At 40.4% G+C, this 23802-nt stretch overlaps 1 protein-coding gene and 4 non-coding genes across 5 annotated transcripts; all 5 read left to right on the top strand.

Annotated features, from left to right (window-relative positions):
* Nucleotides 1-577: 577 nt before the first annotated feature.
* eif4a2 (eukaryotic translation initiation factor 4A) lies at nucleotides 578-5292 on the top strand. Its single transcript, XM_041992820.1, has 11 exons — nucleotides 578-715; nucleotides 1588-1645; nucleotides 1738-1870; nucleotides 2109-2248; nucleotides 2640-2808; nucleotides 2887-2996; nucleotides 3282-3425; nucleotides 3776-3913; nucleotides 3996-4085; nucleotides 4324-4403; nucleotides 4481-5292. Exons 1-11 carry the CDS (start codon nucleotides 687-689, stop codon nucleotides 4623-4625), a joined length of 1236 nt encoding a protein of 411 aa, XP_041848754.1. The 5' UTR covers nucleotides 578-686; the 3' UTR covers nucleotides 4626-5292.
* On the top strand, nucleotides 1910-1982 carry LOC121645323. Its single transcript, XR_006011408.1, has one exon. It is a non-coding gene; the product is annotated as a small nucleolar RNA SNORD2 (small nucleolar RNA).
* LOC121645322 lies at nucleotides 2483-2557 on the top strand. The gene has a single exon (XR_006011407.1). It is a non-coding gene; the product is annotated as a small nucleolar RNA SNORD2 (small nucleolar RNA).
* On the top strand, nucleotides 3035-3215 carry LOC121645321. The gene has a single exon (XR_006011406.1). It is a non-coding gene; the product is annotated as a small nucleolar RNA SNORA81 (small nucleolar RNA).
* On the top strand, nucleotides 3495-3678 carry LOC121645320. Its single transcript, XR_006011405.1, has one exon. It is a non-coding gene; the product is annotated as a small nucleolar RNA SNORA81 (small nucleolar RNA).
* Nucleotides 5293-23802: the final 18510 nt, after the last annotated feature.

The following is a 23802-nucleotide window of genomic DNA, read 5'->3' as shown; positions in this document are numbered from 1 at the left end:
ATGTATTTACAGTCAAACATACAAAAACTGCTTGCATCATTGTAAATATTAAGACTGGTTGCTCTGTACAATCAAGTTTTTAAAATGGTTTAAGACAGATCTTCCATTAAAGATTTGTCCATTTAAACTGTTGTAGTGACCACAAATACTGTTGTAAGCAGTCAATACTCAAAAATAATATGTAACACAAAGTTAATGTATGGCCACAGATTAATTCCCTTTTTAAACGCCCTGACAACAAAGTAATTTAATGGAGACGTTAATATTGATTGACAGCGTGTTAATATTGTTATTAAAACATTACATTTTTAATAAATTCTTGTACAGAGTATGTGTTGAACCATAACTCTTCCTCAAAAAATCTTGCACAACCTTGCCAGGCCTAGTTTTGACCTGTCAGAGACACTGTAGGAGCCGACGCACCAACTATTACTGCATTATCCTTCCGCTGAAAAATCTAGTCTACTACTATTTTAACATTTTAGTACTTCACAGAATGCGTATTTGAATACTGAAAATAGTCGATAAAGCGTAGTGAGACCAAAATAATAATTATGTCAACTGAAACTATATTGTCAACTTAAGTGACTGTTACATTTATCAGAGAATATAGTCCGGCTGCATAAAGGCAGTTGGCAACGCCATCAGCGATCTTTTCAGTCGCATGCTGAAGTTGGGAACGGATCATGTCTAGCGATTCTGCTGATTACAACAGGTAATGTAGTATATTTACTCTCTGTTAAAAAGTGCCAGATATTTGGTTGTGGTAAAACGCGTGACACCTTTAACGGACCCCATAATACGGAATTAGCTATCTTAGTATTTAGGCCCTTACTGCTGTCGGGGTGATTCGGTTGGTAGTAGTTAGCTTCGTGATGTTAGCCAACCAGCTACACCCCAGTTCACAATTATCTGTTGGACCCGTGTGTGTTAAATATGATTTATTTTCCAAATACATGTTATAAAACTTCTCTGGACTTGGTTGTACAAGTCAGATAGCGTTTACTTCAGTGGCCGGTCACTGTCAAGAGTAGCAATCAGGTTAGACTAAATCTCGGCCTAGTTCTCGGTAGAAGCACCCGCTGGCACCACAGGCCCATTTATCCGACATATTGGCCAACGTTGAGGGAGGTAGAGCTCCATGTTAAAATCCTGAACGTGTCCAAATTCTGTGTTTAAGGGTCCCACTCCCGAGAAGACTGGGACTATAATGGATGTGTACATGCGACTGAACCATTCTGAAGTTATATAAAAGGAAATTTTTGGAGGGCAGGTAGTTGAGCCCCAGCTCGTGGAATTTGACACGTGCACCCGCTAAAGCACCCGGCTGTGAAACGAGATACTCTGGGCGTAACCCGGACCACTCTGGACCCCACTCACTGTACATAGGGTAGACTTTAGTACATCTTTTTAATTTGATGCGAAATAGGTGGCATTTTAAAATCCCGCGTGACGACATTGATAAAATTTGAAAGCTGCTCGTCTTGCACGCCCGAGTTCACAAGTCTCCCCACTAGACCCTCTATTTATTTAAAGGGCTTTAAATGTAACATTTTGTGAAATCTGACCCACTTTTGTCCCTAACAGCTCAAGAGATAGAGACCATGGGGGGCCTGATGGGATGGAGCCTGATGGTGTCATTGAGGTAAGGCCAATTAAAATTGTGTTTAAAATATCAGACTAAGTACAGGGCCCAGTAATAACATACTACAACCACATGTTAATTTTTCAAAACAGAGCAACTGGAATGAGATTACGGACAACTTTGATGATATGAACCTGAAAGAGACTCTTCTCAGGGGAATATACGCTTATGGTTTTGAAAAGCCATCTGCCATTCAGCAGAGGGCAATCATCCCTTGTATTAAAGGTACAAAAATTAAACTAATAAGTGAAATATTCTGCAGTTGAGTGAAATGATGCTTTACCATCTTTCGGGACTTACCCTAAAATGGGGATAATGTTTTTTTCACTGATCACTCAGCCTCTGATTGCAGCCTGGTATTTCATTAGACATACTGAGCTGTTGTTTTTCCTTTTTAAAGACTATGAATATTTGTTTAAAAAGGCACATTATTATTTATAGTAATGTGTTCTCCTCCTGTTAGGCTATGATGTCATTGCCCAAGCCCAGTCAGGCACTGGCAAGACGGCCACGTTTGCCATCTCTATCTTGCAGCAGCTGGACATTGAGCAGAAAGAGACTCAAGCTCTGGTTTTGGCTCCCACCAGAGAGCTGGCTCAGCAGGTACGCTGTTCCTGAGGTCATGATAACCTCAGCAGTGTCTCAGACCTAGGCAGCATACTGAGGACACTGTTCAGAGTCGAAGGTACCATCTTTTACCAATTTATTTTATTTCTTTCTGAATTCTAAGCATCCTCTTTTGATTGGTGCAGTCCCTGTCCATGGCTGCATCGATCTTAAAAGGTGATCTGGTGTCACTGAATTTTCTTGTTCTTTAACACATTTCTGTGAAAATCTGAGTGATGTGATGGCATACCATCTTTCGGGACTGACTCTTGAAATGGAGAGTTCATTTTGCTTTACTGATCACTTGGAATACTTTTTCTAGTTTGTGTTATGTTTTGTTTCACTGTCCTGAATTTGTGTTTTTTTTTTTTTTGTTTGTTTTTTTAAGATCCAGAAAGTAATTCTGGCTCTTGGTGACTACATGGGGGCAACCTGCCATGCCTGCATTGGAGGGACTAATCTCCGTAGTGAAATTCAGAAGCTCCAGGCCGAGGCTCCTCACATAGTTGTGGGCACACCAGGCCGTGTGTACGACATGCTGAACAGGAGACATCTGTGTAAGTATCATCCTGATGCTCAAGGTGTGTGAATAACACATGAGCTCATCTGGATGCTTTATACTTTGTCTTCTTCAGCCCCAAAATGGATCAAGATGTTTGTTCTGGATGAAGCTGATGAGATGTTGAGTCGAGGGTTCAAGGATCAGATCTACGAGATCTTCCAGAAACTGAGCACAAACATTCAAGTAAGCAGAAACAAACATAGCAGATGCATTAATCATCATCCTTCTGCCTAAACAGAAGTCTGCTATAATTGTGTGATTCAGATCTTTCTGTTTCATGCAATAATGCTAGCAGATTATTGCGCAGAAGAAGATTAATGAGCACTGTGCTGAAAATGAGACGTGTTCGAACCTCTTTCTTAATGTTCGTTGGCCACTGCCTCAAGGTTCTGTGCTACAGACGGTATCAGCAGTTAAATGTTCCAGCTTGTTTTTAGGTATCATTTTAACCTGTGGTCGCTTCTTCAGGTGGTCCTGCTCTCGGCCACAATGCCAGCCGATGTGCTGGAGGTAACCAAGAAGTTCATGCGAGATCCCATTCGCATTTTGGTGAAGAAAGAAGAGCTGACTCTTGAGGGTATCAAGCAGTTCTACATAAATGTGGAGAGAGAGGTTTGTTACACTCAAACATGCAAGTTCATAGTTGTGAGGGTAGTCATGTGCTGCTGTTAACATCACAACCCCTTCTCTTTAAAGCACCCTGCTAAAACTGCCTTTACCAAGCCTTCCAGGTTTGGCTTAGGCAGACATGTGAGCATGGGTACACCAGGGAAGGAGATAGAAAGCACAGGATTGCAAATGAGGCTTGGAGGGACCTCTTTCTTAATGTCCAATTTCCTTTGTCTCAAGATCCTGTGTTACACAGAAGCTGCTTTTTAATCTCTTTAATCAGGCGTTGCATAATCGCTGCTGCAGGCTTTTGTTGTGACTTGTCGACTAATGGTTTTATTGTTCGTCTGCAGGAATGGAAGCTGGACACGCTGTGTGATCTGTACGAGACTCTGACCATCACCCAGGCTGTCATCTTCCTTAACACTAGGAGAAAAGTCGACTGGTTGACTGAGAAGATGCACGCTAGAGACTTCACTGTGTCTGCTCTGGTAAGACCGCTCAGCCTGCTTCACTCCTGTTGGAGCTAAATATGGGTGTTAACGTTCCCTAACAAATGTTCTCCATTTGCAGCACGGTGATATGGACCAGAAGGAGCGTGACGTGATTATGAGAGAGTTTAGGTCTGGCTCAAGCAGAGTGCTGATCACTACTGATCTTCTGGTTAGTACGCTGTTGGATCATAAGTTTAAACCCAAAATGTTTGTAATCCTGCAACAGTCCTGAAATGACCAAGCAGTGAGAACTTTTGGGAGATAAGGGCTCGTTCTCCACAATAGGTTCTTCTAATGTAGGAATCTGTTACTTATACACGGGCAACATTAATATGTGATTAGTGGAGCATGTTTTGGTGTATATTTCTTGAGATTTAGAGTAAAATTAGTTTGGTTCCTTGTCTTAGGCTCGTGGGATTGACGTTCAGCAGGTTTCCCTGGTCATCAACTATGACCTTCCAACAAATCGTGAGAACTACATTCACAGGTAAGTTGGCTCATTTTGTGCCGTCCCCCCCCCCCCTTGGTCACCGGCCTCAGACTAACCGCTGATCCTCTTTACAGAATTGGTCGCGGTGGCCGTTTTGGCAGAAAAGGAGTTGCTATCAACTTTGTCACTGAGGAAGACAAGAGGATTCTTCGGGACATCGAGACATTTTACAATACAACTGTGGAGGAAATGCCTATGAATGTGGCTGACCTGATTTGAGCCCTGAGGTCGTCTTTTTCTTTTTTCTTTTTTTTCTTTTTACGCAGTGATGGCGATCGTCCACTTGCATTGTGCTTATATTATTCGAGGGGGAAAAACTTCTCAATGCTAAACTTTGGATCAGAATTTTGGTATGTGTTAAAAGCGAGGTGACTTCTATGGTGGTCCCTCTTGGACAGTTGTAGATTCTAACCTCGTCGGCTGGCCGGTTGGAGCTACAAAGCCATGGGGTCTGTAAACATTAAGGTCCTTATCAGGTATTTCTTTACATGTTCTATTAAAATGCGTGTATTCGATATTCTTCACCATTTAGTAACTTTCTTGTGGACTAAAAGGTATAAGTGCTGTATAAAGTCTGCAAATTATGTTATGCTAACATATGTGCGATGTCTTGTGGGCCTGCTTAATAGAGGCACTTGTCATGTTATACTGTAGATTCACTTGCTTTGTTTCTTTTGTGAATGTGTTTAATTTAATGTATCATATTTTTTTAATCCCACTTGCTATATCAGAATTCTTCACTGGTTGGCCATATTTTGCTGACGTGGTTTTACCCTTAACAGAGTATATTGCACCCCCCCCCCCCCACCCTGACTATTTTCAGATTTCCTCCTCTCCAGAATTGTTTGAATGTCTTAATAAACTGAAGTTGCTGTAAGTAAACTTACTTTGTGTCATGAAGTGTTTGGTTTATGAGCTGATGGTAGGTGGTGTACCTGTTTTTACACAAAGTGCAGCCGTTTCGTTGTTCTATTTAGAATTACTACAATGGAAAAGCCACCTTGTATTTACTGTGAGGAAGGAGAGAAGTGGTGTTAAACCGCCACCTGCTGGCATTTGCCAGTAAGAGCCAAAGAATACTGACACCTCCACTTCATCGGTGTGCTTGTAGGGTAATTTTCTTTTACTAAAATCTTACGTCTGACTTGGCACAAACAGTTTGTGAATGATTTCTTCTAGTCCTTTGCAAATGTCTGTAAATGACCTTGTCAGGGGGTCTATGTGACTTGTTTTTGCTTTCCTTGCTTTACGTACACCTGTATGAACACAAATCAAGTTTATACACTTCATCTTTTGCAGCATTTAGACCAGAATAAAAAATGTGAGTAAGGCGTCTAGATAAGCTTGTTTCAATCATCCGTTGCTGTGAGCGTGATGGAAATAAGATTTTCTGGATGATGCTGACTTGTCCAGAATTCTCAGTGTTTGGTTAGAGAAGGTATCAGTCCAGCTGCACTGACGATTATCCAGGCAGGTTCATGTGGTCGATGCTTGCTCTGTGCTTTTAACAGTTCCTGCTTTTAACATATACAGTGTGTGCAGAATTATTAGGCAAATGAGTATTTTGACCACATCATCCTCTTTATGCATGTTGTTCTACTCCAACCGGTACAGGCTTGAAAGCCTACTACCAATTAAGCATATCAGGTGACGTGCATCTCTGTAATGAGAAGGGGTGTGGTCTAATGACATCAACACCCTATATCAGGTGTGCAAAATTATTAGGCAACTTCCACTCCTTTGGCAAAATGGGTCAGAAGAGAGATTTGATGGACTCTGAAAAGTCAAAAATAGTGAGATGTCTTGCAGAGGGATGCGGCACTCTTAAAATTGCCAAGCTTTTGAGGCGTGATCATCGAACAATCAAGTGTTTCATTCAAAACAGTCAACAGGGTCGCAAGAAGCGTGCTGAAAAAACAAGGCGCAAAATAACTGCCCATGAACTGAGGAAAATCAAGCGTGAAGCTGCCAAGATGCCATTGGCCACCAGTTTTGCCGTATTTCAGAGCTGCGACATCACTGGAGTGCCAAGAAGCACAAGGTGTGCAATACTCAGGGACATGGCCAAGGTAAGGAAGGCTGAAAAACGACCACCACTGAACAAGACACACAAGATAAAACGTCAAGACTGGGCCAAGCAATATCATAAGACTGATTTTTCTAAGGTTTTATGGACTGATGAAATGAGAGTGAGTCTTGATGGGCCAGATGGATGGGCCCGTGGCTGGATCAGTACAGGGCAGAGAGCTCCACTCCGACTCAGACGCCAGCAAGGTGGAGGTGGGATACTGGTATGGGCTGGTATCATCAAAGATGAGCTTGTGGGACCTTTTCGGGTTGAGGATGGAGTCAAGCTCAACTCCCAGTCCTACTGCCAGTTTCTGGAAGAAACCTTCTTCAAGCAGTGGTACAGGAAGAAGTCAGCATTGTTCAAGAAAAACATGATTTTCATGCAGGACAATGCTCCATCACACGCATCCAAGTACTCCACTGCGTGGCTGGCCAGAAAAGGTCTAAAAGAAGAAAAAATAATGACATGGCCTCCTTGTTCACCTGATCTTAACCCCATAGAGAACCTGTGGTCCCTCATCAAATGTGAGATCTACAGGGAGGGACAACAGTACACCTCTCTGAACAGTGTCTGGGAGGCTGTGGTTGCTGCTGCATGCAATGTTGATCATGAACAGATCAAGACACTGACAGAATCTATGGATGGCAGGCTTTTCAGTGTCCTCGCAAAGAAAGGTGGTTATATTGGTCACTGATTTGTATTTTTGTTTTTGGATGCCAGAAATGTATATTTGTAAATTTTGAGTTGTTATATTGGTTTCCCTGGTGAAAATAAATAAATGAAATGGGTATATATTTGGTTTTTGTTAAGTTGCCTAATAATTATGCACAGTAATAGTCACCTGCACACACAGATATCCTCCTAAGATACTAAAACTAAAAAAGCCCCACTCCAACTTCCAAAAATATTCAGCTTTGATATTTATGAGTCTTTTGTGTTCATTGCGAACATAGTTGTTGTTCTATAATAAAATTAATCCTCAAAAATACAACTTGCCTAATAATTCTGCACACACTGTATATGTAATAAATAGATAACCAGTATAGATTAGTATTATATCAATGAAAAGGTCTATTATAAACTAAGTGAGGTGACTGAAAAGCTTTAAGACATGCCAGTTAAACAAATGTGCAAAATGTTTAGAGACTTTATTAAAAGCCCTTTGCCTTCATTTGCCTCCATTACCCAGGATGCCACTTGATTGCGTACAGTCCAGTCAGGTATGTTGTACTCTGCTATCCTTCAACTATTATATGCAACCCTTCCCCCAACACACCTGAATTAAATTAAGTGGCTTGTTCGGTTCACCAAAGATAAACCTTTACATTTTATAGAAGTGTTTTTTTTTTCTTTTTCTTTATTTTTCTCTACAGATTTTCCCGATTGGTGACCAGTTAATAAAACATTTCAAACTATCTCAGTGTTTCATTCTTTGTTTCAAATTCCCACCACAAAATGAACACTGGACACCAAAGACCAGCTATGTTATATGTTTTAGGAGGTTTAAATCAGACGTTACTCCTCAATGTAAATGTATACAGCAATACACATTTCTGTCTAATAAAGTTTAAGGGAAATAAATTCAGATTGTTAACTTTTAATAGTTTGGTGTAATAAGCCAGACTGTTTGGTACTGGGGTGAACTAAACCTTCTAGGTATTAGAATTTATACTGTAATAAACCTATAAAGTACTGATCTCCGGAAGGTAATTCTTTAGATCGAAGCTTCATGAGCAATTAAATATTAGTACTTCACAACTTCGTCTGCGGCCTGGAGGACCTGCTGCTCCAGAAATGCAGTTGTGGTTTTCATAATCATCCAGTAGATGGCACTGTTGCAAAAAATATCAGGGGTCTGGACGTTCGGGTCCAGCTCTGCGGGTCTGAATCTGCAGGTCGGCAGGTCTGCAGACACATACTAATGTGAAACTTGAATTCATTTTATGCTCATCTGTACCATCTTTACCACTAATTCTTAAAAACTGTTCCTTTTAAACCAGTAGTTGTAAATTAGCCCAATGAGCCTCTCCTGTCTGATTGCAACATTCAATTCAATTCAGTTCAATTCAATTCAATTCAATTCAATTCAATTCAATTCAATTCAATTCAATTCAATTCAGTTCGGTTCAATTTATACAGCATCATACAATACAGTACAACTGACTGTAATCAGTTACAGTCCAATTAAAACAAATCCATCATATGACCCACATTAGGCCAGTTCATAGTAACTGTGTTCATTTAGACCAGTTAAAAACTTGAAGGAAGCTAACTGATTGCATTGAATTTTCTCTTCAGTTTTAATTAATCAGTTTTAATTCCTCATCCTTCGTTCACAGGGTGCTTGTGGAGAGGAAAGACTCCCTTTTAACAGGAAAGAAAAATGTCCAGCAGAGCTTCCTCAGGAAGGGCGGCCATCTGCCTCGATCAGCTGAGGTTGCAATGTTGTCTAATGGTTTCCCTGCCAAAAAGATGACTAGTCTGTGTGGGAGTACGGCTCAGCTGCCTGCCCTGTCATATTGGCACATGGTATGGTAGAAAATAATGAAGTTGATTCCTTAAATTTAGTAACTGCATTATCCGATATACATCTGTTTTATATATATGTTAGTGTTCTCTCAGAGTGGACAGGACAATCAAGAGTCACTGACAGATAATCAAGAGAGTATTTATTCCAATTAGGTTTACTGTAAGTAAAATGCATAGTGGATGGTAAAGATTGTTAAAGGGAAAGGCCAAAACTAGGTGTCAAAAGCAGGTGTGGTTGGTTGTTTTTTCCCTGCTTGAGAAAATAACTATTTTGATTATAATCCTCTGGTTAAAGCAGCCCTATAGCAACACAAAGTGCTTTACATAATAAAACAATATTTGCATGAGAAAATAAAACAAGCCTTTCCGCAACAAAGTATAACAGAGCAATTTCAAAATATTATAGTTTCTTTTTTATACAGTAACACATGCGTACACACACACACACACACACACACACACACACACACACACACACACACACACACACACACACACACACACACACACACACACACACACACGAGAACACAAGTACACGCCATTTAGTCTGTTAATCGAATGCAGATATAAAACACTAATAAAATAAGCATCTTTAATATGTAGCTGCCTTTTTTTCAAGGAACCAAAAGTCATTGGGCAGTTATTTCATGATTCCATCATGAATCCATCATCAGTCAAGCAAGTAAAAGCTCTGGTGTTGATTCCAGGTGTATCATTTGCATTTCTAATCCTGTTGCTGTGAAACCACAACATGCAGTGAGTTCTCAATGAAACAGGCCATCCTTAGGCCAGAAAAAAGAGAAGAAGTCCATCAGAGACAGTAGAAATATAAGGAATGACCAAATTAATAGTTTGGTACATTCTGAGAGAGTGCACTGGTAAGCTTGGGAACTCAAAAAGACCTGGATATCCATGGAAGACAACAGAGATGGCTGTTTGCAGGGTCCTTTCCATAAAGATGAAAAACCCATTCACAACATCCACCCATGAGAAGAACACTGTCAAGACAGTAGGAGAACCAGCCGTGAAGAGAAGTCTTTATGAGGGCAAGTACAGAGTGTTCACCACAAGGTACTGTCAAAAGTCAAAAGTAACGTGTTAACAGTGGTAATTAATTTATAATAAAATATATAATTTCAGTGAATCATGATGGAATCATGCATATGCACACACAGGGAGAGAAAGAGAGAGAGAGAGAGAGAGCGATTGGGCTGTGATTACTCTCAGTTGTATATGGTATAACTGATAATGCAAATACTTACAACATTAGGCAGAGGTTTACTTTGGAGTTTGTAGTGCAGCGAACACTCTGGCAGACTCTCTTTGGTCTTAATAGAGGTTTGTGTAGTCCTGGTTACCACTTGCTACGGTAGAGGGGAAAATAAAAGATACCTAAATCCTTGAATAGGTTATTTACATTAAAATATAATAGAAATGCATTCTGAAATACTAAGCGAGACGACAACAAAGGAAAAATTCAAATCAAACAACCTAATCTGCAGAGTTACATTGACTGATGATCAAATCCCCAGCCTGTTGGTGAGGCCCAAGCCTCCATGGGGCCCTAAGCAAAACTTGAGTTTTGGGGGCTCCATAACTGTCTGTAATAACTAATGATTAATGATTATTCACACACCTACCATAAACATATTTAATTTACTAATCTGTCATCATGTTTTCACTTATAAAGTGAGAGCTTTTGTTGCTGTCAGATTGTAATGGACAGTCATAAAGTTTAAGGACGACGACAGCAGATTTCCAAACTTAAAATCCTACAATTAATATTCAGCAACTCTCCCATCTGGCCTCACAGAAAGCAATGCATTAAACATCTACACCGTTAAGGCAGGTTGTTCACAGCATCCTTTTATCAGCCAGCTATTTTTCACCCTTCTATTGTTTTTAGCCTGAAATGAATTCAGCTACAAATGTGGCCTGAGAATGGTTTACATGTTATTTTCAAAGTAATATTGTACTAACTGGAATACTGAATGTCACAGACCCACTAATAGTATTTAAATAGACCAATATAAAATTTATTTATTGTAAACATGTCGACAACTTTATTACTTTTGGTTTTAAGTAAACTGTAACAGCAATATGCAACAATGAAGACCTAGAAAAACCTAAACTGTAATTAAATTAACTAAAACAAACATTACTTCATTTATATGATCTCTAAATAACAAACAAACATCTCCAAAAACAGACTATCAGTTATAATAATTAAATGAAAAAAACTTTAAATAATGACTTAAATAAAGAGATGTATATCTGCTTGAACTACTATTTGTCTTTAGGTATAGTGGTGGTGCTGTGGAGAACACTCAGTTTTCCTTTCTAGGCAGAGGCCCTCTGAATATCTGATCAGTCCTTTCTGAGTCTGAGAAGAAACTGGTCACACAGCTGGCAAACTGGTCACTCAGCTGGCAAACTGGTCACTCAGCTGGTAAACTGGTCATATAGCTGGTAATCTGGTCACACAGCTGGTAAACTGGTCATATAGCTGGTAATCTGGCCACACACCTGGCAAACTGGTCACACAGCTGGTGATCTGGTCACACAGCTGGCAAACTGGTCACTCAGCTGGTAAACTGGTCATATAGCTGGTAATCTGGTCACACAGCTGGTAATCTGGTCACACAGCTGGCAAACTGGTCACTCAGCTGGTAAACTGGTCATATAGCTGGTGATCTGGTCACACAGCTGGCAAACTGGTCACTCAGCTGGTAAACTGGTCATATAGCTGGTAATCTGGTCACACAGCTGGTAATCTGGTCACACAGCTGGTAAACTGGTCACTCAGCTGGTAAACTGGTCATATAGCTGGTAATCTGGTCACACAGCTGGTAATCTGGTCACACAGCTGGCAAACTGGTCACTCAGCTGGTAAACTGGTCATATAGCTGGTAATCTGGTCACACAGCTGGCAAACTGGTCACTCAGCTGGTAAACTGGTCATATAGCTGGTAATCTGGTCACACAGCTGGTAATCTGGTCACACAGCTGGCAAACTGGTCACTCAGCTGGTAAACTGGTCACACAGCTAGTAAACTAATCACTCAGCTGGTAAAGTGGTCATATAGCTGGTAATCTGGTCACACAGCTGGTAATCTGGTCACACAGCTGGCAAACTGGTCACTCACCTGGTAAACTGGTCATATAGCTGGTAATCTGGTCACACAGCTGGTAATCTGGTCACACAGCTGGTAAACTGGTCACACAGCTGGTAAACTAATCACTCAGCTGGTAAACTGGTCATATAGCTGGTAATCTGGTCACACAGCTGGTAATCTGGTCACACAGCTGGCAAACTGGTCACTCAGCTGGTAAACTGGTCATATAGCTGGTAATCTGGTCACACAGCTGGCAAACTGGTCATATAGCTGGTAATCTGGTCACACAGCTGGCAAACTGGTCACTCACCTGGTAAACTGGTCACTCAGCTGGTAATCTGGTCACACAGCTGGCAAACTGGATATATAGCTGGTAATCTGGTCACACAGCTGGCAAACTGGTCACTCAGCTGGTAAACTGGTCATATAGCTGGTAATCTGGTCACACAGCTGGTAAACTGGTCACACAGCTGGTAAACTAATCACACAGCTGGTAAACTGTAAAGTGCATTCCTTAAAAATATTAAAGCAATTAATTACATAAATAAGTTACCATCATTAACGCATTATCTTTGACAGCCTTAGAAATAAGTAAATGTTACAATAAATAATCGCATGCGTTCCTTGGAGTAATATGTCCATAAGAGAACCTGACCTCAATTCTACAGGCCTAGATTTAGCCAACTTCTTCTTTTTTTTGCACTTGCTGCAAGTGACAGTAACTTGCAAAGGGAAGTGTGAAACATGGAAAATATTTTGTGTAGTAAATGTTTTTGTAATCTGATGCATTACTACAAGGCTTTTTATGTCTTTATTTTTACAATAAAATCTGCAGCTGACTCTTGTTAGGAATAACAACTACAGGATTGTAAGTAGTGAGCAGATTTATCCAGTTTACTCCACATCAGAAAGACATAGGTTGGTCTTAAATGTAAAACTCCACCCCGGCCCCCACACAGTCCTATATTTATATAGTCCTGATATAGTGACACTAAGCAAAGAGTGAACTTAAATACATTTCATACCCTTGATGATATTTCTGAAGTACACAAGGGAAACGTTGGAAGCTTAACAAAGAATGAAGACGCTTGTGGAGTCAGATAATGACAAACACAAACCTGTAGGGCAGGCACCCCTGCTGTAGGGTGTATTTCACCGCTGGGGCTGTGTAATAGTTAAGTGTGCTGCAGTGATAGCCATCATATTTCATAGCTGACTATAAAGCCATGCTGCCAGATGTGGTGAAATAACATGTTAAAGATAATTTTTTTAGAACCGATAATGTAACATGTTTAAAAGTGTGTCAAGTTATTGTATAATTACTTTTTTATTTACATGTAAAAAGATCATACTGTATGGTACATGTGTATTGTTCAAGCTTCATGAATAAAGCACTGAATGAATTTAATATATTGATTTTTTTTTTTGTCAGACAGAAGTTTACTACCTTTACCAATGAATAAAAAATGTGCCAAGTGACTTTAAATGTGGTATAGTCTTTGGTCTGAGTATTTACTGGGATTTTCACACACAACCATCTCTAGGGTTTACAGAGAATGGTCAGAAGAAGAGAAAATATCCAGCAAGCAGCAGTTGTCTGGAGAAAGTCTTGTTGATGTCAGAGATCAGAGGAGAATGGGCAGACTGGTTGGAGATGATAGAAAGGAAACAGGAAGTCAAATAAGCACTGGTTCCTACCAAGATCTGCAGAACAGCATCTCTGAACACACAACATGTCCAACCTTGAAGCAGATGGACTACAGCAGCAGAAGACCACACTGGGTGCCTCCTGTCAGCTAAGAACAGGAAACTGAGGCTACAATTCACACACACTCACCAACACTGGACAATAGAAGATGGAGAAACGTTGCTGGTCTGACGAGTCTCTCTTTTCAGTTCCACATTCAGATTGTAGGCTCAGAATTTGGTGGAAACATCATGAAAACAGGGATCTATCCTGCCTTGGATCAATGCTTCAAGCTGCTGGTGGTGTAATGGTGGGGGAAATTTTCTTGGACCACTTTGGGCACCTTAGTACCAACATGGCCTGGTTTAACCACCACAGTCTACCTGACCACCGTGTAGCATCTTCTGATGCTACGTCCAGCAGGATAATGCTCCATGTCACAAAGCTCAGATCATCTCCACCTGCTTTCTAGAACATGACAATGAGTTCACTGGACTCCAACGGCCTCCACATTCACCAGATCTCAGTCAAGTAAAGCAGCTTTGGGATGTGGTGGAACAGGAGATTCTCATCATGGATGCAGCTGACAAACCTAACTGACAAAGCAATATGGAGCAAAACCTCTGAGGAAGGTTTCCACCACCGTTTGAGTCTAGACACCAAGAATTAAAGCAGTTCTGAAGGAAAAACATGTCCAACCCGGTGCTAGCAGGTATATCAACATAACATGTTGAACAATGTGCATGAACCACATTCATTACATTGTGATGATGTTCAGGAATAATTTTCTTTACTGTCAAGTATTTTATGAGCCATAAAAGTTCTTTTCAGTGTGGTTGTTTTATGCTGTTTGTTGCATTAACCAAATTTCTGTCACTGAATGTATGAAGCAACAGGACTAAAATAATTTTGTTCCTCTATTACTGCAGAACATTTAAGTAAGTTGTAACTGGTTCATATTGGCTTTATATTTACTAGGGTTAACAATAAAAGCTAGATGCATTTTAATAAAATTGTCCAAACAAATTATGAAATTTGCTGCAAAGCACAAAGACACAAAGAATTAAGGCAACTGTAAAGGCAAATGGAGGTTTAATCCAGTATTAGCAAGGTGGACCTGATAAAGTGGATGGTAAGAGTATTTTGAAAGAGCTATTATTTATTCACTTTAAATAAATGGATAAATAAATTATTTTACAGACATTTGTGGTACAACTGTCTTTTAACTCTTCTGGATTTTTAACCTTTAACTCAGTCTAAATGGATGCACTCCTTACAAAATGGTTTGTAATGTGCAGCAGAGTGCTGGTAGCATCAGGGCCGATAAATCCAGTGGATGGATCTATGCAATGATCTATGTTGTTTATCTTGTTCCATGGCAATGCAATTCATTTTTTCTCTGTAAGATCCATTTTCCTGTCTGCATCTCTCTCCAACCAATATTGACAATTTTGACAAACATTTTTACACAACTAAACCCAAACTAACCAGACAAAAACGGGTGCAGATATCAGGAGAGCGCTTCTCACCCTAACATGCAAATATCATTCAGTGCTTAGTTCCCTCATGTATTGTTACTAAACGAGGCTTTGAACATGCACCGTTGATTTCCTTATGCAAACTCCCAGCAAAACCTCAGCTGTCTGCTTGAAAAAACAAGGCCAACATGTAGGCGTATCCCTGCAAACAAATTACTTCAATCATTCTCAGTTTGGAGAATGTATCACTGCAAAAGAATTGCATTTGTTACCAAATGTACACACAATTACTGGAGATCATTATACCTCTGCTATTAAGTTAGCGAGTCCAGTAAGTGAGTGTACTGGGTGGACTGGTTGTCTTACGTTAATCTAGAAAAATCATTCCTTTGGACAAATTGTGCAGAACTACAAAACAGTTTACATCAATATGTTGTTTTTTTTTTTTTTTAAACCTATCGTCTTCCCCCCTAGGCATGTGGTGGGTGAGTGCCTTCTGGGGTTGGTGTTTATTTATTTATTTTATTATTTTATTTATTTATTTCAAAGAGACAATGCATATTCATAAACATATAAATGTAAATAAGCCAGAATTAGCCCGAAGGCTACTTTGCATCTGTAGTTCCTGGCAGGTCAGAGAGATAAAAAACATACTAAGATAAAATGCAAACTAAGATAAACAAAAACATACTAACATTTGTTATGTTATGTCATGTTATGTTGTTATGTTATTTTATGTTATATTATGTTATGTTAGCTTTTCAAGCTCTTGGGGCTTGTGCTCTGGCTGTCCTGGGTGGCTTGTGCCAGGTGCCCGGTGGGGTCGGCTGCTGCCAGTCTTGGCCCAGTGGTGCCTGTGCCCGGTGCCCGCGAGGGTGGTGGTGGGTTGGCTGGGATTTGTGTTCCGGGATAGTTGCTGATCGCCCAGGTCTCTGGGCCAACCTAGTCTGTCTCTAGCCTCTGTAGAGGCATGGTCGCATTTGCATGATTACACTCATCCCTGATCACTACTGACTCCTCATACTCTGCATGCTGACACAGTCACTGAGTTGTCCTGTGGCTTTATAAGCTAAGAGCTTCCAGAACGTGCCAAACTCCGCAGTTCAGATAGGGGCAAACCGGAAATCAGACACAGGAGCTGTGTAAAAGCTTCTGGTAATTTTCAAAATAAAAGCCCACGTGCAGATTTGCGCTGCTGAACCGTGTAAACATTACGCCAGGGTGTCTCAGTTTTTGTTTAGTTTGTTTTTGTCATCATGGACAACAAGACATTTACTCTGGGGGTGGAGAATCACAAGACTCTCCAATTCTCCTGTGATTTCATGATCTTGCGGATCCAGCTACCATAAAGCTCCCCTTGGTAAAGCACAACACAGCAGCCAGACCATCATTCTGCTGCTACCATGCTGGACAGGACAAGTTAAAGAAAACCACAAAATGAGAATCTCAACTAGTGACCATCATGTTGAGATAAAAGTTTGGAGCTTGTAACACACTTGTATCATTTATTTATTTAACTGTAAACTCACCTGCTGTCCCTGCTTTGAAAATATCAGAAAGTTTCTAACATTTGAAGCCTCATCCGAAGAGCCTTTTTTTCTTCTTTTTTTTTTTCTTTTTTTAAAAAAGCATGAAATTTCTGTCAAGTTTGCTGAGAATTGTCCTGTTCCTCCCGTCAACCAGTGAATATGTCTGCTGAACTCTGGATCATTAAGTTGGATAATGTCTTTGGTTCATTTTACTTGGTCACATAGGTGAGAAATAACGATTTTTACTGTTAGCTTTGTGCCAGATGCCACGACGGATCAGACCCGAATGACCTTTTGACCATGTCAGGTATTTTTGGCTGGTGTGTCACATGTCAGAAATCACACTGAAACGAATGATTGAACACTTTGTCAAAACACATTGCAGTAAAAGTCCATTCTTTCTCTTATAAAAAGGTGTAAAGTGTGAATCCCTTGTAAGCAAAATGCTGACACCACCAATCTAACTAGGCACTCTGCTGTGGAGAAGTTGTTAGCGACATTAATTATTATTATTATTATTATATTATTATTAAAAAATAGTACTTTTTCTTTTTGCCCACATTGCTTTGGGTACGTTCAAAGACCTTTTGTGTTTGCTTTTATGGGTGTTTTGAAGCAGTTAATTGACTTGAATTTTATCAGCATGCCATGCAATTCCATACAATGTCATACCATACCATACCATACCATACCATACCATACCACACCACACCAAACCATACCATACCATACCATACCATACCATACCATACCATACCATACCACACCACACCAAACCATACCATACCATACCATACCATACCAAACCATACCATACCATACCATACCATACCACACCACACCAAACCATACCATACCATACCATACCATACCATACCATACCATACCATACCATACCACACCAAACCATACCATACCATACCATACCATACCATACCATACCATACCACACCACACCACACCACACCAAACCATACCATACCATACCATACCATACCACACCACACCACACCAAACCATACCATACCATACCATACCATACCATACCATACCATACCACACCACACCAAACCATACCATACCATACCATACCATACCATACCAAACCATACCATACCATACCATACCATACCATACCATACCATATCAACTTCATTTATAAAGCACTTTAAAACAACTACAGCTGAACAAAGTGCTGCACACATGTAAAAACGAAATACAAATAATATAAATGTAAACAAATAAAAACGTTAGACACAAGAACAGCTAAAAACCAACACACTAAAACCAGTTAAAACAAATAAGATCAAATAAAAACTTATGGTTTTCTCTCGATATACATTAGCACCCCAGGGGACGGTGCTGGCCCCCCTCCTTTTCACACTCTACACCTCAGACTTCTGTTACAACTCAGAGCTGTGTCACATCCAGAAGTTTGCAGATGACACAGCCATCGTGGGGTGTATCAGGGATGATGGAGAGGACGAGTACAGGAATCTGGTCAGTGACTTTGTCACCTGGAGTCAGATGAACCATCTCCAGCTTAACACCTCAAAGACTAAGGAGCTGGTTTTTGACTTCAGGAAGTCCAGCCCACAACCACGTCCAGTGACCATCAGAGACGATAAGGTGGAGATTGTAGACAACTACAGGTACCTCGGGTTGTAGCTGGATAACAAGCTGGACTGGACATGCTGTACAGATCACCTGTACAAGAAGGGCCAAAGCCGTCTGTACTTCCTGCGAAGACTGAGATCTTTTAACATCTGCAGAAAACTCCTGTGGATGTTCTATCAGTCTGTGGTGGCTAGTACGCTTTTTTATGCTGTTGTCTGCTGGGGGGGGTAACATGACAAAAAGGTGTGCTAACAGGCTGGAAAAACTCATCAGGTGGGCGGGCTCTGTGGTTGGCATGAAGCTGGACTCCCTGGTGACTGGCAGAGAGGAGAACACTAAAAAAAACTACTGGCTATTGTGAATGATGCCAGTCACCCTCTGCACACTGTCATCAGTGCACAGAGAAGCCTGACCAGTAACAAGCTGCCTCTTCCCAAGAGTAGGACCAACCAGCTCAGAGACTCCTTTGTCCCCCGAGCCATCAAACTGTACAACTCTGCATTAGGCAGGAGGGGGAGAAGGAGGGGGGAGAGGGAGGTGTGCAGTCCGCCTGATACAACACATGCACAATAACCCATACAAACAGTTGCAATAACTTATACGTGCAATAGTGAACTGGGAATCTGTACCACCTCTACTGTGTGCAATGCTTGTTTATATTGTTTTATTTAACTTATCTTATTGTTATTATTGTTATATTTATTGCATTCTATTTGCCTCTATTTTGCTTTGTACCTGTATATATTGTGTCTTGTGCTTGTCCTGCTTTACTGATGGTGTTGTATTGCTACTGGTACCCAAATTTCCCTGAGGGCTCTCTGAAGGGATTAATAAAGTATTTCTATTCTATTCTATTCTATTCTATTCTATTCTATTCTATATACAGTATGGGCTTGTTTTCAACAAGCTATTTGCTTGTTTTTGTTTGGAGGTGTTGCTTTCATAAGAACAACTAAATAAGTTTCTCTATCTAACCAGACTTCTGTTAAAAACAAGAAATCAAGTTTGTGCTTTGTAATAAAATCATTGATTAAGGATGTTTTTGCTTCCAGAGATCTGACATCTAGTAACGCTGGCATACCATACCATACCATACCATACCATACCATACCATACCATACCATACCGTACCATACCATACCATACCATATCAACTTTAATTATAAAGCACTTTAAAACAACTACAGTTGAACAAAGTGCTGCACACGTGTAAAAATTAAATACAAATAATATAAATGTAAACAAATAAAAACATAAGAACATAAGAACAGCTAAAAACAAGGTTGGACAGTAGTTAGGTGGCCTGTATGTAAAGGAACAACACACATGAAGGGGACTTCATCTGGAGAGCCCATATTCAAATGAAGCAAAGGCTGTTTTTATGGCATCTGTTTGCATTAAACAAAACAGCCCCTCCTCCACCTTTCTTGTGTGATTGAGCTTCACTCACAGAGCTGAAGTTTGGAGGTGTTGCTTCCATAAGAACAACTGAATAAGTTTCTCTGTCTAACCAGACTTCTGTTAAAAAACAAGAAATCAAGTTTGTGCTTTGTAATAAAATCATTGATTAAGGATGTTTTTGCTTCCAGAGATCTGACATCTAGTAACGCTGGCTCCAATGTGCTCAGAGCATTATCTGTCTGCTGGGGCTGTGACGACTGTGTCAGAGCTCGACGGGGAATTTGTCAGGAGGACGAGGTGGGATGTTTCAGGAGGAAAAGATGGGACAGGGGCATGGGGTCAGTTTGGTCGCAATCGTGACCAGCTCCTTCATCTGGGTAGTGAGGTCCAGGAGGGTGGGGAGGATGGGGAGTAGTGGCTACAAAGACTAGCCAGTTTCAAAAGTTTTTGTAACACTGAGCTAATGGTCTGCTAGCTGCTTGCTAGAACTTAAAAAAAAACATTATTTGACTTTTAAGACACAAAGTAAACATATTATCCAAAATGTTCACCTGTGGCTCTCTGTTTGACAGACCTTCCAACATTTTAGTTTACCTAAAATCCAGGTTATGGTACTTTGTCATGTTAGCATTTTGTCTGAACAGTTTGGGTGCTTATTCCTTCGTTTCCTTTAGTAACCACCTAGTGTTAGATGATACAAAGCAAGGGCATTAGAGTTTTTGGGGATTTATTTTTGTGCTCGATTTTTTTGGACAACTTGTCTTTACATTTTCTTTTTTATAAAATATTGTGTTAATGAATTTTAGCCAGACTAGCCACTACCCCAATTTCAAAAGCTCCTGGAGCCCCAGGTCCAGCTGTCAGTTCGTGTTTGGAGGCCTTGTGCCTGGCGGGGCCGATGGGCCGCCGTCCCTGGTCCCCTGGGGCCCGTGCCCTGTTACCATAGGTGCTCTGACTGCGGCCTTCCTCCTGGGTGGGTGCATGGTTCTCTCTGCGGTGGGCTGCCTGGTTCTTGTGCAGTGCTTGGGGGCCTCGCTGTCTGCTTCTCACCCTTGGAGTGGGTGCAGGTGCTTAACACAACTCATCCCTCACATCTAGCACTTGTTTGTGCGTGCACACACACACACACACACACACACACACACACACACACACACACACACGCACACACACACGCACACACACACACACACACACACACACACAGACAAACTTAAATCTCTGGTTGCTGTGGTTGTTCTTTTTTATTCTCACAGTTTGTGTTCCTGCAGGTGTTTCTGATGATGCTTTTTTTTCTTTACAGGGGTAGCAGGATGTTCTCTGTTTCTTTACAGGGGTAGCAGGATGTTCTCTGTTTCTTTACAGGGGTAGCAGCTGGTTGTCATACTTTTTACTGCTTGTGGTTTTCATTCTTGTCATTCGTGTCTCTATCTTCCCTTTTCACTTTTACTCTCCTTTTCTCGTGTTCACTCTCCTTTGTTTTGTCCCCTCTGTCATGTCCAGCATTAATATGTAAATTCAACAAAAACAAAATTAGAATAAATAATATTTAAGTATCCTGAGGAGCCTCGTATCCACAAAGCTCCTCTTAGGACACACACGGTAGCCAGACCGTCATTTTCCCTACTATGATGCTGGACAGGACAAGTTACAAAAAGCAGCATGTCAGCATATTATGCAAAAAATATTTTACAGACCTTCCTTGTCTCCATAAAACTGTCTGAGAGTTGCTACTTGAAAGTAGCTTTTCAGTTTAACTGAAGTCCTAACAATTGTACTTTGTTATCTGTTAGCCAGCACTGCAGTAGTTTCGACTGTTTATTTGACATTTTTATGGTAGTGTAACATTAAATGGCTTGACTGCCCTTTGAGGAAGCTTTAAAAGTGTTGTCTTGCTGCATTTTTTCTAATGCGGAAAAATATGGTCATGGTGTAATTCTTTTTTCTAGGGCATGTGGACTTTGAATGGTTAGTCTGTTTGTGGCAGAAACTTCCTGTTTAAACCATCGGAGATAGAAAGGCAGGCAATCACACCTCTAAATGTATGCGTACAAACCATAGAAAGAGATTTTTAATTGCCAGACCATCATTCTGCTGCTACCATGCTGGACAGGACAAGTTAAAGAAAACCACAAAAAGAGAATCTCAACTAGTGACCATCATGTTGAGATAAAAGTTTGGAGCTTGTAACACACTTGTATCACTCATTTATTTAACTGTAAACTCACCTGCTGTCCCTGCTTTGAAAATATCAGATAGTTTCTAACATTTGCAGCCTCATCCGAAGAGCCTTTTTTTCCTTCTTTTTTTTTTCTTTTTTTAAAAAAGCATGAAATTTCTGTCAAGTTCGCTGAGAATTGTCCTGTTCCTCCCGTCGGCCAGTCAGGGCCTGCTATCTATACAAAATCAGACTGGCAGGATTGAGTTCTCTACATTTTCATACTACTTTGACTAGTACAGAACTAGTAGCCTTGCTACACTATTGTTTAAATTAAACTGGATCATGTAGCAGGCTGCACATTGGTGTGGTGGTTAGCACCGCAGCCTCGCAGCAAGAAGGTTGCTGGTTTGAGTCTTGGCTGGGGGGAGGTTTGAACCTGAACTTTTTATGTGGAGTTTGCATGTTCTCCCTGTGTATGCATGGGTTCTCTCTGGCTTCCTCCCAAAGACATGCATGTTAGAGTAATTGGTCACTCTAAATTCTCCCTAGGAGAGTGAATAGTTCTTTATCTCTTTCTGTGATGGACTGGTGGCCTGTCCAGGGTGTACCCTGCCTCTCACCAGATAAAATTCTGGGATAGGCTCCAGCTTCCCAGCGACCTATAATGGACAAACAGAGAATGAATGGATCATGTAGCTCTAGCTTAGTCAGCGCTGAATAATGGGATAGTAAGCATCATTTCATTTTTTAGGCTCTGACTAATCTTGATTAACTGAGTTGACAAGTTGTGAAGACAAAATGTCTTCTAGACGTATGCAGCTAAATGTTTTTAAAGTATCAATAATTACTTTTTAAAGTATATTTTAAAAAATATATTTTTCAAGGATGACTAATATGAAAACTACTTTGAAAATCATTTCAAATTGGTGTCATTACCCTGATGATCCATGTATGTTGTGAAAGACTTTTCTGTCCTCCTTCTACTGTGACCTGTCAATCAGCTGAGGTGTCCAATCAGATTTCAGAGATGGCCAGCGCCACCCTCGCCACCTCTCTAGCTCCGCCCCTGTCTCTGATGGAAAATGTCTTTACCAGATCCCATTTTTAAAAACATCACAAGATTTTTCTTTTTCTTTTATCTTAATCAACATAACCTTATATTTACAGCACCATCTTTAAAGGCAATTTTTCTTTAAATCATCGTGTTGGTTGTTTTATCGGTTAGGTCACATGTGGGCAGATGGTTCTGCTTTTGAGCCCTATTCCCTTTTAAACGCTGCCTAGGAAACGGAGCAGCTGTTTGCAGAACAGCTAATCCCAACATGATCAGATTTCATGATGAGATGTCATAAATAAACATACAGACAATTCAAAGGGAGGTGAGGAGAGGTGAGGAGAGGTTTTCATGACCTTAAACTAGGAAACACTGACATGGTTACGGCCGCTTATTAATAGATCAGGTTTGGTGAAATAAATTGAACACATAGATGTAAGAGATACATATAATGAGTTTAAAAAAAAAAATCTAAACTTCAATAGTGATGTGTGAATAAGTCTGCTGAACTCTGGATCGATAAGTTGGATAATGTCTTTGGTTCATTTTACTTGGTCACATAGGTGAGAAATAACGATTTTTACTTTTAGCTTTGTGCCAGATGCCACGACGGATCAGACCCGAATGACCTTTTGACCATGTCAGGTATTTTTGGCTGGTGCGTCACATGTCAGAAATCACACTGAAAAGAATGATTGAACACTTTGTCAAAACACATTGCAGTAAAAGTCCATTCTTTCTCTTATAAAA

This window comes from Melanotaenia boesemani, chromosome 8, assembly GCF_017639745.1.
Source record: "Melanotaenia boesemani isolate fMelBoe1 chromosome 8, fMelBoe1.pri, whole genome shotgun sequence".
Lineage (NCBI taxonomy): Eukaryota > Metazoa > Chordata > Actinopteri > Atheriniformes > Melanotaeniidae > Melanotaenia > Melanotaenia boesemani.
This window is presented reverse-complemented; position numbering and strand designations above follow the sequence as displayed.

Excerpts from the sequence above, each read along its gene's own strand:
- eif4a2 (XM_041992820.1), top strand. The coding sequence starts at position 687 with ATGTCTAGCGATTCTGCTGATTACAACAG. Across the intron at positions 716-1,587 it reads GATTCTGCTGATTACAACAG|CTCAAGAGATAGAGACCATG; the intron begins GTAATGTAGTAT and ends TGTCCCTAACAG. Across the intron at positions 2,809-2,886 it reads GCTGAACAGGAGACATCTGT|CCCCAAAATGGATCAAGATG; the intron begins GTAAGTATCATC and ends TGTCTTCTTCAG.